General features: G+C 36.5%; 1 protein-coding gene across 2 annotated transcripts in view; it reads right to left on the reverse strand.

Annotated features, from left to right (window-relative positions):
* Positions 1 to 436: 436 nt before the first annotated feature.
* Positions 437 to 13,933, reverse strand: part of LOC133655443 (integrin beta-3-like) — a 75,956-nt gene continuing 62,459 nt past the window's right edge. For both annotated transcript variants that reach the window (XM_062055633.1, XM_062055632.1), the window contains exons 11-15: positions 11,147 to 11,369; positions 10,974 to 11,074; positions 7,699 to 7,818; positions 1,939 to 2,105; positions 437 to 1,596 (exon numbers count right to left, since the gene is read on the reverse strand). In XM_062055633.1, coding sequence (XP_061911617.1) covers positions 1,528 to 1,596; positions 1,939 to 2,105; positions 7,699 to 7,818; positions 10,974 to 11,074; positions 11,147 to 11,369 — 680 coding nt within the window. In that variant the 3' untranslated portion in view covers positions 437 to 1,527. The remainder of the gene's footprint in view (positions 1,597 to 1,938; positions 2,106 to 7,698; positions 7,819 to 10,973; positions 11,075 to 11,146; positions 11,370 to 13,933) is intronic.

Genomic DNA, 13,933 nt, shown 5'->3' on the forward strand with positions numbered 1-13,933 from the left:
CAGAGGCTTTTAGTCTGAAATGCTGAATGAGATTTGGATGAAACTTCCACGGTGACATCCTAGGAATGTCAACTAAATCAGGGTTCCCCAACCTTTTCTCCACCAGGGACCGGTTTAATGTATGCATTATTTTCACGGACCGGCTTTCTACGTGTGGCAGATAAAAACAAAAAAAAATTGCATGAAAAATTAGCCTTTGGCAACAATCAGGCACATTAACATTTTACATCTCCATTAATGTGCATTGTCCCATGTACTATAACAAAGGAGTTGTAATATACATCTATTAACAAGCCTATTGGTGTCAACAATAAATCATAGATGTGCAATGGTTGAGTTATAACAGGGTAATTAAAAATTAAAAAAACATCTGAAATTACATGCAAAAACATTCATAAATGCCCATTTCAGACAGATTTTATTTTGAAAGGCTGAATCAGATTAGGATGAAACGTCTTCGGTGACATCCTGAAATGGTCGAGTACATTCCTAGAGGTGCAGTGGTCGAATGATAAAATAGTAATTAAAACAATCTGTCTGAAATCAAATGCAGAAACAGTCACAAAGGGAGATTTTATTTTGAAATGCTACATCAAATTTGGATGAAACCTCTTCTTTCCAAGTAGAGGTAAATATTATTAGTATGGGCAGCCAACTGTGTTACACTAATATATTTATGTGCAAAACATATCCTTAAACTTTACTTTGTCCCGGCATTTAATACAATACATTTGTTTGAATTTAATCGAACTTCATTAAGTTTGAATGAAATTACATCCGGAAAAAAGTTCAAAGAAAAGCATACAAAAAACTTTAAGAAATGAACAGTTTCCTCTAAAATTATTTATGAATTTTCTGATAACACATTTTGAATCAACAACTCTTAATTTGGACATATTTTCTCAAACACCAATCAACAGAACAAGTTAGCGTTTTTAAACAGGTAAAAAATATATATATCTGAAATCACATGCAAATGCATATTTCAAAGGCTTTTATTCTGAAATGCTACATCATATTTGGCCGAAACATCCTCCTTCAAAGTACAGGTAAATAGTCTTGATATGGGAAAGTCAATTATGTTACTCTTGTACATTTATGTACACAAAATGTCCTCAAACTTTACTTATTCCTAATATTTAATGCACTAAACATGTTTGGATTTAATTTAACTTCTTTGCATTTGTATGATATTACATCCGAATAAAAGCATACAAAAAACTTTAAGACACGTAGAGTTTCCTGTAAAATTATCTATGAAACTATAAATTAATCAACTCTTTATTGGACATCAACAGTTTAACTTACTATTGCAGTTAGAGTTTTTTCCCAATAGATGGCAGTAGCTTGCCTGTAGAGACAACAACCATGATAATATTTGCTGAACAAAACACTGATTAAAACAAAATAATTTCTACATATTTACAAACAATAATTATTATTATTCATTGCATTTGTGACAGTAGAGACCTGCACATGATTCTGATGATTATTTTCCCCCACACAGAGAAAGTTTGTTTCATCCGGTCAGTCTTTTCCTCTGTACGTGATGTTTGTGAAGGTGGAGGTGGCCCCTTTGTAAAGAGGATTGTGTCCCTGTAATCAGAAATAAACAATATATTCATAAAATATATTCATACAGTTTGCTATTGTTCTGACGACTGTTCCTAATATTCTGTCCTTCCCAGGGTTGCTTCTTGAAATCAATTAGTAGTGGTTTGTTGGCAGCCACACATTACCAGGAAAAGCCACTAAACGCTGCCTAATGTTGCACTTTGTAGTGCTGAGACTAACAGCAGGATCCAAAATAATAAAAACACACCAAGACATGGCATGCATGTGTTTGTGTGTGTGTGTGCGTGTGTGGGCCCCCTATGCATTTAAGGAAGTATTGTAGTCGTGTTGCAATGGATTGTCAGCACATTCCACACTCCCTACCGTGTCCCATTTGGCCCGAGCGCGCTCTTCCTCAAATTTGGCGAACTCTCGCCTGTCGTGAATAGTCACCAGCAGCTTCCAGATGAGCAGGGCCGCCAAGCCCAGGAACAAGATGGCCCCGGCCACCGAGAGCAGCACCACCAAGACGTCCGGGCCTTTCGGGCAGTCTGGAAGGAAGGGAGGGAGATAACGATATTAGTGGAGGAGACTGTGGACACTTGTCATACATTTTAAGGACATTATAAAGGTTAACAGCCAGAAGCCTACACACTAAATACATTATTTTAGGTAAATGTTACTTTAAAATTATTTTTTGCACCTCCCATGTTTTGGTTCCTCATCCCTGCAAACCACAATAACAGGAATAAATTAATTCACTCATGGAAATATTTAAAAATTATTGTATCATTTTGATTTATTTTATCACTTTAAATATATATTTCAAAAATACGTCAATATATTTTAATATATATTTAATGTGTTTTAGTTTTATATTAGATAAATGCGTTAAAATGTAATATCGGAAATTATCGATATAGTTTTTTTTATTGTCAGTATCGTTTTTATTTTTTTTATTTTTTTATTTTTTAATTAAATCCACATAAAAAACACAAGATACACTTACAATTAGTGCACAAACCCAAAAAACCTCCCTCCCCCATTTACACTCATTGACACTCATTCACACAAAAGGGTTGTTTCTTTCTGTTATTAATATTCTGGTTCCTACATTATATATCAATATATATCAATACAGTCTGCAAGGGATACAGTCCATAAGCACACATGATTGTGCGTGCTGCTAGTCCACTAATAATACTAACCTTTAACAGTTAATTTTACAAATTTTCATTAATTACTAGTTTTTATGTAACTGTTTTTATATTGTTTTACTTTCTTTTTTATTCAAGAAAATGTTTTTAATTTATTTATCTTATTTTATTTGATTCATTTTTTAAAAAAAGTACCTTATCTTCACCATACCTGGTTGTCCAAATTAGGCATAATAATGTGTTAATTCCACGACTGTATATATCGGTTGATATCGGTATCGGTTGATATCGGTATCGGTAATTAAAGAGTTGGACAATATCGGCATATCGGATATCGGCAAAAAGCCATTATCGGACATCCCTATTTTATATATTAAAAAAAATGTATTTAATTGTTTTATGTTTTTACTATTATACCAACATATTGTATTTGTATCAAAAAGCTATTTGTATCTTCATTTTGGAATATTTTATTATATATATGTATTTATATGTATGTATATGTACAGTATATGTATATGACTATATGTACATGTATGTGTATATATATAATTTCATAGCACATAATGTAAACATTATTACGGAGCCCCTAAAGGGACATGGGGGGAAAATATTTTTTTCAGATATGTATCTCATGCGCACGAGAAACTATCTCGTGCTCACGCAAAAGTTTCTTGTTCTCACGGGAAACTATCTCGAGCGCACAAGAAACTTTTGCGTGAGCACGAGATACATATCTAAAAAATGTTTTCCCCCCATGTCCCTTTAAGGGCTCCGTATATTATCAATAATATATACATATTATAAATAATATCTACTTATAATCAAAATCAAATCAAATTCTAATTATTTTATTATGCATTATGTTTTTATTGTTGTAGTATACATTTATTTTTGTAAAAATAGCAGTTTGAATAGCAAATGATAATAAATATAGTCAATGGCAGCTGTTAAGTTCTGTGGACCCCAAGATGCAGAGATGTTAGGCGTAGCGCAGGTAAACACGACTTTAATGTCAAAAGGAAATAGTGCAACTGGGGAGTGCACGTGCAGGGAACATGCAACTGAAAACAGGAAACAATGAGCAAGCACTGTGTCGTCGTCGTCGGCGGTCACTCGAAACGAGTATGACTGTCCTCCGTAGGGTCTTAGGGTGGATTCCCTATATGGAGGACGCCTGTGCGTGGAATCTTTTAATGTGGGGAGACTGGTGCACGGTCAGCCACCACACAGTCCTTGGCATTGAGCGGGCCAGGGTCCAGTGGCATGGAAACCAAGACGACTGGGGACCCGTCTTTGCTGCAGCCTTCATCCGCCTTCCCAGCCGTTGTGGTGCATTCCGCTGCCGCCATCTTCCGCCTGGTCCACCGTTGAGGCGGTTTTCACTATTCGCCCATAGCTGGGGTTATTTACCCATAGCTGGGACAGGGGTTGACTGGGCACCAGGGCATGTCCACACACCGGTGGGCCTGCATGCCCCGTCTCTGGGGCCCCCTGCTGCTCCGAGATCCCGTACAACTTAGCCTGGAACCGCGAGGTTCCAGTTACCGTGTGTGGCCACGAGGAGGCATGTACGAGTCTTGACAATGGAGAGGCTATGTACCGGCTGAGGAGGCTTATGCACTCGGCTCCTCTTTTCGCCCTCTGAGACAGAGGGCTAGCCGGCGGCACTAGCTGAAAGCAATAAGTATCAGGCAGAAGCAGCATGCAGCATAGCAAGCAAAAGCGGCATGCAGCATGCACTGACTACAGGTACTACTACTCCAAGGCTACTGCACTAGACGCATCACATCGCCCTGTGCGATGTTTTCTGCACACACACACTGTGTGCAGGGTAGGCTGGTTTATAAAGAAGTCTGATTGCCAATCAGGGATAAAGCAATGAGGCATACAGGAAGTACCACTGAAAATAAGAGCACTGGAAAGGAAACAATACCAAACACAGTAAAGAAAATAAACAAAGTGCAAGCCTGTCATGACATTCATGACAAGCAGCAGCAGTAAAAGTGACAAAAACTGAGCATCAAACTTGAAAATGTGAAATAAACTAAAATCCAAATACTAAAAATAAAAAAAAATCAGCTTAATGACTATAATCCACTTTTCTGTCATTATATTTGTGAACACTGTTGGACTCCTGTGGTTGTTTGCTAATTGTCTGAGACTAATCACAGGTTCTACTGCCTTAGTAGGGCAGGTGGCAGCAATTTTTGTCTTAATGAATATGGCTACTTGTCATGTGAAGCACAAATCAGAGACCAAAAGTGTAATATTATAATGAATTGAGGACGATACTAAAGCTCAAGCTATAATAGCAAATATGTCCCCTGGTGGCTCGTAAGTGGGATAAAAAAATGACATCAGTGCAATGTGATTGGGTCAATAGCAAGTGAGCGAAATATCACACTGTTTGTGTTGCAATTTTACAAAGTTTTGCTAAGAGAGGGGCGCCCTCGGGGGGAGGCCATCTTTTACAAGTGACATCAAAGCTTCTTCCTCCTATACTTCCTGCTTTCTGATTGGATGCGTATAACCATCCCATTAGGAATTTAAAATCATACCTAAATCAGACTTATCTGATCTGCAGCGTTGTTCGTGCAACTTTAACACCTACTTTTGCCATTTTTATTTTGCTTACTTAGTGCTCTTGAGGGATAACGCGGAGTCAGCGACATTTCCAGAGGAGCTGGGGCAGCTGTTTTACGACACGTTTTAACACGGCGGGGTGCGCCGTGTTCAAGGTGCGCTTCCCCCTGCTAAAAAAAAATTAATGCGTGTTTAAATGAGACACACACTTTCATTAAAGGCAAAAAGCGCCCAGGATGGACAGACTTTCTCTAGGCTATGAAAAAAAAAGGGTTTCGCCAGCCTCCCCCACCTTCCTGTACACTTTAAACTTGAGAGAATGTACAGTGAATTTGCAAGATACAGAAAATAAACAATAACACCATTTTTCATTCATCTATCCAAGGCCAGGGCAATTATTTTGACTCGGGGGGCCAAATTTAGAGAAAGAAATGTGTCTGGGGGCCGGTATATCTGATTTTTAGGAACACTAATACAAAACCTCACAATAATGTCTGATTTAATGCTAAAAATGTTATGATAGACCAGGGGTCACCAACCTTTTTGAACCAAGAGCTACTTCTTGGGTAGTGATTAATGCGAAGGGCTACCAGTTTGATACACACTTAAATAAATTGCCAGAAATAGACAATTTGCTCAATTTACCTTTAACTCTATGTTTTTATTAATAATTAATGATATTTACACTTAATTGAACGGTTTAAAAGAGGAGAAAACACGAAAAAAAATGACAATTAAATTTTGAAACATAGTTTATCTTCAATTTCGACTCTTTAAAATTCAAAATTCAACCGAAAAAAAGAAGAGAAAAACTAGCTAATTTGAATGTTTTTGAAAAAATAAAAAAAATAATTTATGGAACATCATTAGTCATTTTTCCTGATTAAGATTAATTTTAGGATTTTGATGACATGTTTTAAATAGGTTAAAATCCAATCTGCACTTTGTTAGAATATATAACAAATTGGACCAAGCTATATTTCTAACAAAGACAAATCATTATTTCTTCTAGATTTTCCAGAACAAATTTTGTTAAGAGAAATTCAAAAGACTTTGAAATAAGATTTAAATTTGATTCTACAGATTTTCTAGATTTGCCAGAATATTTTTTTTGAATTTTAATCATAACAAGTTTGAAGAAATATTTCACAAATATTCTTCGTCGAAAAAACAGAAGCTAAAATGAAGAATTAAATTAAAATGTATGTATTATTCTTTACAATAAAAAAAATAAATTTACTTGAACATTGATTTAAATTGTCAGGAAAAAAAGAGGAAGGAATTTAAAAGGTAAAAAGGTATATGTGTTTAAAAATCCTAAAATAATTTTTAAAGTTGTATTTTTTTCTCTAAAATTGTCTTTCTGAAAGTTATAAGAAGCAAAGTAAAAAAATTCATGAAATTATTTAAACAAGTGAAGACCAAGTCTTTAAAATATTTTCTTGGATTTTCAAATTCTATTTGAGTTTTGTCTCTCTTAGAATTAAAATGTCGGGCAAAGCGAGACCAGCTTGCTAGTAAATAAATAAAATTTAAAAAAGAGAGGCAGCTCACTGGTAAGTGCTGCTATTTGAGCTATTTTTAGAACAGGCCAGCGGGCGACTCATCTGGTCCTTACGGGCTACCTGGTGCCCGCGGGCACCGCGTTGGTGACCCCTGTGATAGACTGTCTGAAAAAACGGAATGGAATTTTACTGAATGAGACACCCACAATGTACATGAAAATAAAGAATGTGGGATTTACAATAATAACTATGAATGATAAAACACTGAATATTGACAACATATGAGCGTCACACCCCCTCTCGATTGACATATTTTACAATCAAGCGAAACGCAACAAAAGTGCAACAAACACAGCGAAATATGAACGTGAGGGGTAAAAAAAAAACCCCACCTACGATCTCATATATCTGATATATCACTAAGCTTTAGCATTTTCTTGTAAAAATCTCCTTCCGCATCTGTCCCTGACACCCGCATTTCAGGCTGGCCGCTCTGGGAACACTCTGTGGAAACGCTCCCCACCCACACTGCTTGGTGCCTCGTCTGAGCTGCTGTGACTTATTTTACCATAGCAACTAGTATATCATGCAAAAGTGCAGATTCCAACCATTGAAATACTTTCTATAGTTCAAGACTTACGGTCATTTAAAAAATTATCACTGCGCATCATAATGGCAGCTACAGTTTTGATGTTAAAGGTCTAGAAAAATTATTTGGGAATGTCCGGCGGGCCAGATTGAAAAGCTTAACGCGGCCCCCGGGCCTTAATTTGCCCAGGTCTGATCTATCCTGTGGACATTTGTGTTTTTTTTTCCCCTGATAAAAATAGACATTATACATAAATGTCCACTGCAGAGGACACTGGCTTTCAGAAGGATGTGCACATTTTTGTTACCTGGCTCCTTGACGACAAACAAGATGGACTTGCCGCTGGCGTCCTCGTAGTACTGGAAGCGCTCCAGGCAGTCGTCCTCGTCCTTGTAAGTGCAGTTAACGGCGTTTGTATCGTGGAACACTGGGCGGAGAATCGTAATGTTAATTACATATTTTGTTTGCTTGGACAGGCTACACGTTTATTATTCAACCAACAAAGGGCGGTGACAGCATTCTACAAACATTTACAGGGATGGTCGGGAAGAAGTCTGGAGAGTAAAGTTGAATGGAATGTTACATAATTGACTTTTTATTGACACTCTCACAGTAATATGTGTCCCTAGAGCGGGGGTCAGCAACCCGCAGCTCTAAAGCCGCATGCGGCTTTATAGCGCCGCCCTAGTGGCTCCCTGGACTTCTTTCAGAGATGTGTGAAAATGGAAAAAGATGAAGAAAAAAAAAACTTTTTAAAAATATTTTTGTTTTAATATATATATTCTGTAGGAGAACAAACATGACACAAACCTTCCTAATTGTTAGAAAGCCCACTGTTTATATTAAACATGTTTCACTGATGACGGTATTTGGCAAGCACCGTTTTGTCCTATTAATTTCAGTGATCCCTGAACTTATCGTAGTTAACTTTCTCCGATGCTGCCACAGAAAAACGTGTTTTATGCCACTCCTTCTTTGTCCTATTTTGTCCACCAAAGGTTTTATGCTGTGCGTGAATGTACAAAGGTGAGCTTTGTTGAGTGCTTATCAGGCATATTTGGTCAATCCATAACTGCAAGCTAATCAATGCTAACATGCTAATTAGGCTAGCTGTATGTACATATTGCATCATTATGCCTTGTTTGTAGGTATATTTGATAGTAGGCTAACATAGCTAATATAAACACTTACATCATGCGTTGCCTTCTTTATAACACTTATATAAGACTTTTAATTTTTTGCGGCTCCAGACAGATTAAATTTGTATTTTTTTTTTGGTCCAATATGGCTCTTTCAACATTTTGGGTTGCCGACCCCTGCCCTAGAGCCTGTCCATGAGCAGCATAGGTAAAAAAAATATATATAATGTGCCGCACTCGTTTGATCCATTACTCAGGAGAAAATTGCCAACTATGAATTTTCAGGTTTTCATGAACGCCTCACCAAAGGATAAACTAGCTAAAACAGCCAACAGTGTGTGTATATACACCTACACTTTGTTCAAGCAGGCTTTGCTACACATCTTACAATAAAGCTCTGCCAACTATTCGTCATTCCAGTCACAGCTGTACGTTTGATCTGGTTTTTTTTTTCAGCGAATAGGCTAACCCAGCATGATGTTGCCCTTAAAGTGTAAGCATAATGTTAGCATTGTAGCTAACAAAGCTATGCTAGTGTCACTAACGCTACGATGTTACATTGTTGTATGTGATATATCAGTGTTTTTTAAATATAACATTGTTGGGCCGCGAGCGCCCCCTATAGTCCCGCCAAAAATATCTGTTTCTCAGCTGTGGTCCTTCTGGGCCGCACCAGTACTTAGTTGTATTACACATTTCCACCACTTGTGGCAGTAATGGCAATATCAGACAAACAGAAGAAGTCCGGAGGTAAAGTGCAAAAATTATGACTAAAGTGGTGAAGCTGTATTTTCATTTGCATTTTATTGACAGATTATTTAAGGAACATATATATTATTATTATTAATTATTAATTCACTTAGAATATATTAATTTAATTGTATGTAAATTTATTTTTCCTCATGAGTCCCCTTCTTATGTGGTATATTCCAACACTTATTTTTTTAATCAGCCTGACCTAAATCATGATAATAATCTTTGTAATTAACACATGGTTAGATATAATTATTGAATACAATTAATATTAAGAGTAAGATTATTAATTACGTGTTAATATTTGAGTGGGCCAGGGGCTCCTCTGTAGTGGAAAAGTTGGACCCCGAGGTCAAAAAGGTTAAGAACCCCTGTGGACAGTGTATATATGTAACCCCAAACCAGTGAAGTTGGTAGGTTGTGTAAATAGTAAATAAAAACAGAATACAATGATTTGCAAATCCTTTTCAACCTATATTCAATTGAATAGAATGCAAAGACAAGATACTTAACGTTCAAACTATTTTTTGCAAATATTAGCTTGGAATTTGATGCCTCCAACATGTTTCAAAAAAGCTGGCACAAGGGGCAAAAAAGACTGAGAAAGTTGAGGAATGCTCATCAAACACTTATTTGGAAAATCCCACAGGTGAACAGGCTAATTGGGAGCAAGTGGGTGCCATGATTGGGTATAAAAGCAGCTTCCATGAAATGCTCAGTCATTCACAAACAAGGATGGGGCGAGGGTCACTACTTTGTCAACAAACGCCTGAGCAAATTGTTTAAGAACAACATTTCTCAACCAGCTATTGCAAGGAATTTAGGGATTCTACCATCTACGGTCCGTAATATCATCAAAAGGTTCAGAGAATCTGGAGAAATCACTGCACATAAGCAGCAAGGCTGAAAATCAACATTGAATGCCCGTGACCTTCGATCCCTCAGACGGTACTGCATCAAAAAGCGACATCAGTGTGTAAAGGATATCACCACATGGGCTCAGGAACACATCAGAAAACCACTGTCAGTAACTACAGTCCGTCGCTTCATCTGTAAGTTCAAGTTAAAACTCTCCTATGCAAAGCGAAAGCCATTTATCAACAACACCCAGAAACGCCGCCGGCTTCGCTGGGCCCGAGCTCATCTTAGATGGACGGATGCAAAGTGGAAAAGTGTTCTGTGGTCTGATGAGTCCACATTTCAAATTGTTTTTGGAAACTTCTTCTCAGTTCGAACATTACATATCTTGTCTTTGCAGTGTTTTCAATTGAATATAAGTTGAAAATAATTTGCAAATCATTGTATTCTGTTTTTTATTTACGAATTACACAACGTGCCAACTTCACTGGTTTTGGGTTTTGTATACTCAGCTCATTAGCATTAAAGCTACAGACACACACAACACACGTGTTCCCAGTAGGGCTTATTCGAAGCACTTCTACACTCACTAGATTCCAGCATCAAGGCTAGAATTCACTATTGTGGGACCTTTTAAACTTATTAAAATGTTGATAAATAGTACAATATGGCACCTTTTATGTATGACAGTTGGCTGGCCTCCATAATGTACCTGTAATTAACATTCAGGCCACCTGCGGGCGTAGTAAGCTGCATACGTAAATCTATTACAGTTTTAGCAAAGATTGTCAACAAAAAAAAAAAGTAGATTTTTATCATCCAGGTGCCTCACCTAATTCATCCACAAGCACAATGTCATCCTTGCAGATGCGAGCGCAGGTGTTATGTTCAAACAGCTTGCCTCTCTTGAAATGCTTACACTCCACACACTCCCTGCCAAAGGGGAACATAAACACAGACCATTAGCTGAAATTCCTAGATGCCCACATCGGACATATTGCCCACTTTTTCATGGTGCACGCGTCAGGGCAGGTGGGGCATTTGTCGCAGGTGGCCCCGTAGGCCCCTGGCTGGGTGCACTCGCAGGCTCCGCACACACACTGGCCCCTCCCACTGCACAGCAGGCCTAGGTGGGACATGCAGGTGTCGGTACGCGTGGAGCAGTTGCAGTTCTCCCCCTGCCAGTCGGGAGCACACTGGCAGAAGCCGCAGTTGCAGACGCCGTGGCCTGCGTGGAGGACGATAGAATTAGATGAGTTGTAGACGACCACAATGTAGCCCGCCTGATATCCTCCAAGTGACAAATATGTAAACAATACCTCAAAATGTATTAATTCATCATCTTATGGCTAGATAAATGATACAGTTGGTAAATCAAACTGATTGCAATGTCCTTTTTATGGAGGTAGATACATCACAAACATTATTTAAAAATAATTTACTAATTTTTTTTACATTGTATATATATATATATATATATATATATATATATATATATATATATATATATATATATATATATATATATATATATATATACATATATATATATATATATATATATATATATGACACGTTTACATTTTCACGTCCAACACAACCAAAATGCAATTTAAAGCCTTTAAAAAAATCACATGAAGTGTAGATACATCACAAACATTATTTAAAAATAATTTACTACAATTTTTTACATTATATATATATATATATATATATATATATATATATATATATATATATATATATATATATATATATATATATATATATATATATATATATATATATATATATATATATATATATATATAGAATTTCATAGAAATAAAAACTATTGCCATAGTTCAAATTGTAAAAAATAGCCATTAAAATTCCACAGGATAAAAAAAAAAAGGATTACAAAAATCTAACAATATTTAATATGAAAATCTAATAATATATAAAGAACAATTAACAATAAATAAAAGACTATGTAAAAATGTAAAAAAAGTGTTACAGAAGTGTAACCTGTGTTCTGCACTCATAAGAATCAGGCATGTAATGACATCTGGAAATGTGTTAAAAACGTATAGTTGTAGACAACTGTAATATTTGCCACCAGGCATCCTCATGTTGGCTAGACATTTCAACGATTAACCAACTAATATTTTGCTAGTTACACGCAAAAATATCAATCAATCAATCAATCAATGTTTATTTATATAGCCCTAAATCACAAGTGTCTCAAAGGGCTGCACAAGCCACAATGACATCCTCGGTACAGAGCCCACATAAGGGCAAGGAAAACTCACCCCAGTGTATAAATCACAACATTTTTTTGTGGAAGTAAATTAAATTAATTAGAGTCAATATCTCCTTTTAACTAAATGAATACAATGCATTGAACACAATGTGATTTAATACAGTACAACACATAATTTAAAACAATGGTTCACACATTAATTCATCTATATTATTTAAAAAATATTGATTTTCGATATTTCGATTTGGGCAAACTACTGGCAATGTTTCATTTGTTCAATATAATATGTTGACAGATAGCTAAAATAAAATACAATAAAAATATATAAACATAAAAGTGTAATAAACTGTTATTTAAAATGTATACGTTGTGCATGAAGATCCAATGTATCCTGATAATATTGTCTGATGATGTGTTAAAATATGTATTTGTAGGCGCACAAATAAATCACATAAAAACTGTTCAAATATATTACATTTCATACAATAAAAAACATATTTTTTATAGACTATTATTAATATGAATATTTTCATGTTGGAGCAACGTAATTTTAGAGAAACAATGGCCAATAAATGACGGCCGGCCAAGTTTATAAAAAAAAATCTAATATACATAAAAATAACAAAACATAAAAATACATATATTTAAAAAATGGCAAATTACATAACAAATAAACATTTCTCAAAAAGAAAATACTGAGATATAGTAATGTCCAGTGTCATAAAAAGGCAACTTTTATCCCTTCCTTGCCAGCATGTCAGTTAAAGTTAAAGTTAAAGTACCAATGATTGTCACACACACTCACACGAGGTGTGGTGAAATTTGTCCTCTGCATTTGACCCATCCCCTTGATCACCCCCTGGGAGGTGAGGGGAGCAGTGGGCAGCAGCGGTCCCGCGCCCGGGAATAATTTTTGGTGATTTAACCCCCGATTCCAACCCTTGATGCTGAGTGCCAAGCAGGGAGGTAATGGGTCCCATTTTTTTATAGTCTTTGGTATGACTCGGCCGGGGTTTGAACTCACAACCTACCGATCTCAGGGCGGACACTCTAACCACTAGGCCACTGAGTAGGAATAGTCTCATAATGAGTGAGTTTCATAATACTATCACAATATTACCAAAGGCTACAATTAAATTTTTTTGTATGTGTGCAATCCATAACACTTAAAAAATAATATCTCTGGTGTTAGGTCATCTGCATGCAGACAAGACAGTGACGGTGCAAAAAACATGGCGGCGGCCGCTGTCACCATAACCACACCCAATATAACAACAATACCTAATAATCACCATTCCACCGCAGTATCGCGGTTGTTGTGAAAAACTTTTTCCGGAGTTTTAAGGCAGGGACATTTCCAGAAATCTCCTGCTTTGGCCACTTCTGTTTGCACAGAACATGGGTTTATTTTTAGCTTCATGACAGCACGCCAGGCCGACGAGTAAGTAGAAAGGTATTTGCATGTTAGCGTGTCAAACTGGGAATACGCTGTTACATTATGGAGGCTTTGGGGAATGCAGATAAGCATTTCAGTGAGATGCTGAAATGTG

The sequence above is a fragment of the Entelurus aequoreus genome, linkage group LG08 (assembly GCF_033978785.1).
Source record: "Entelurus aequoreus isolate RoL-2023_Sb linkage group LG08, RoL_Eaeq_v1.1, whole genome shotgun sequence".
Classification (NCBI taxonomy): domain Eukaryota; kingdom Metazoa; phylum Chordata; class Actinopteri; order Syngnathiformes; family Syngnathidae; genus Entelurus; species Entelurus aequoreus.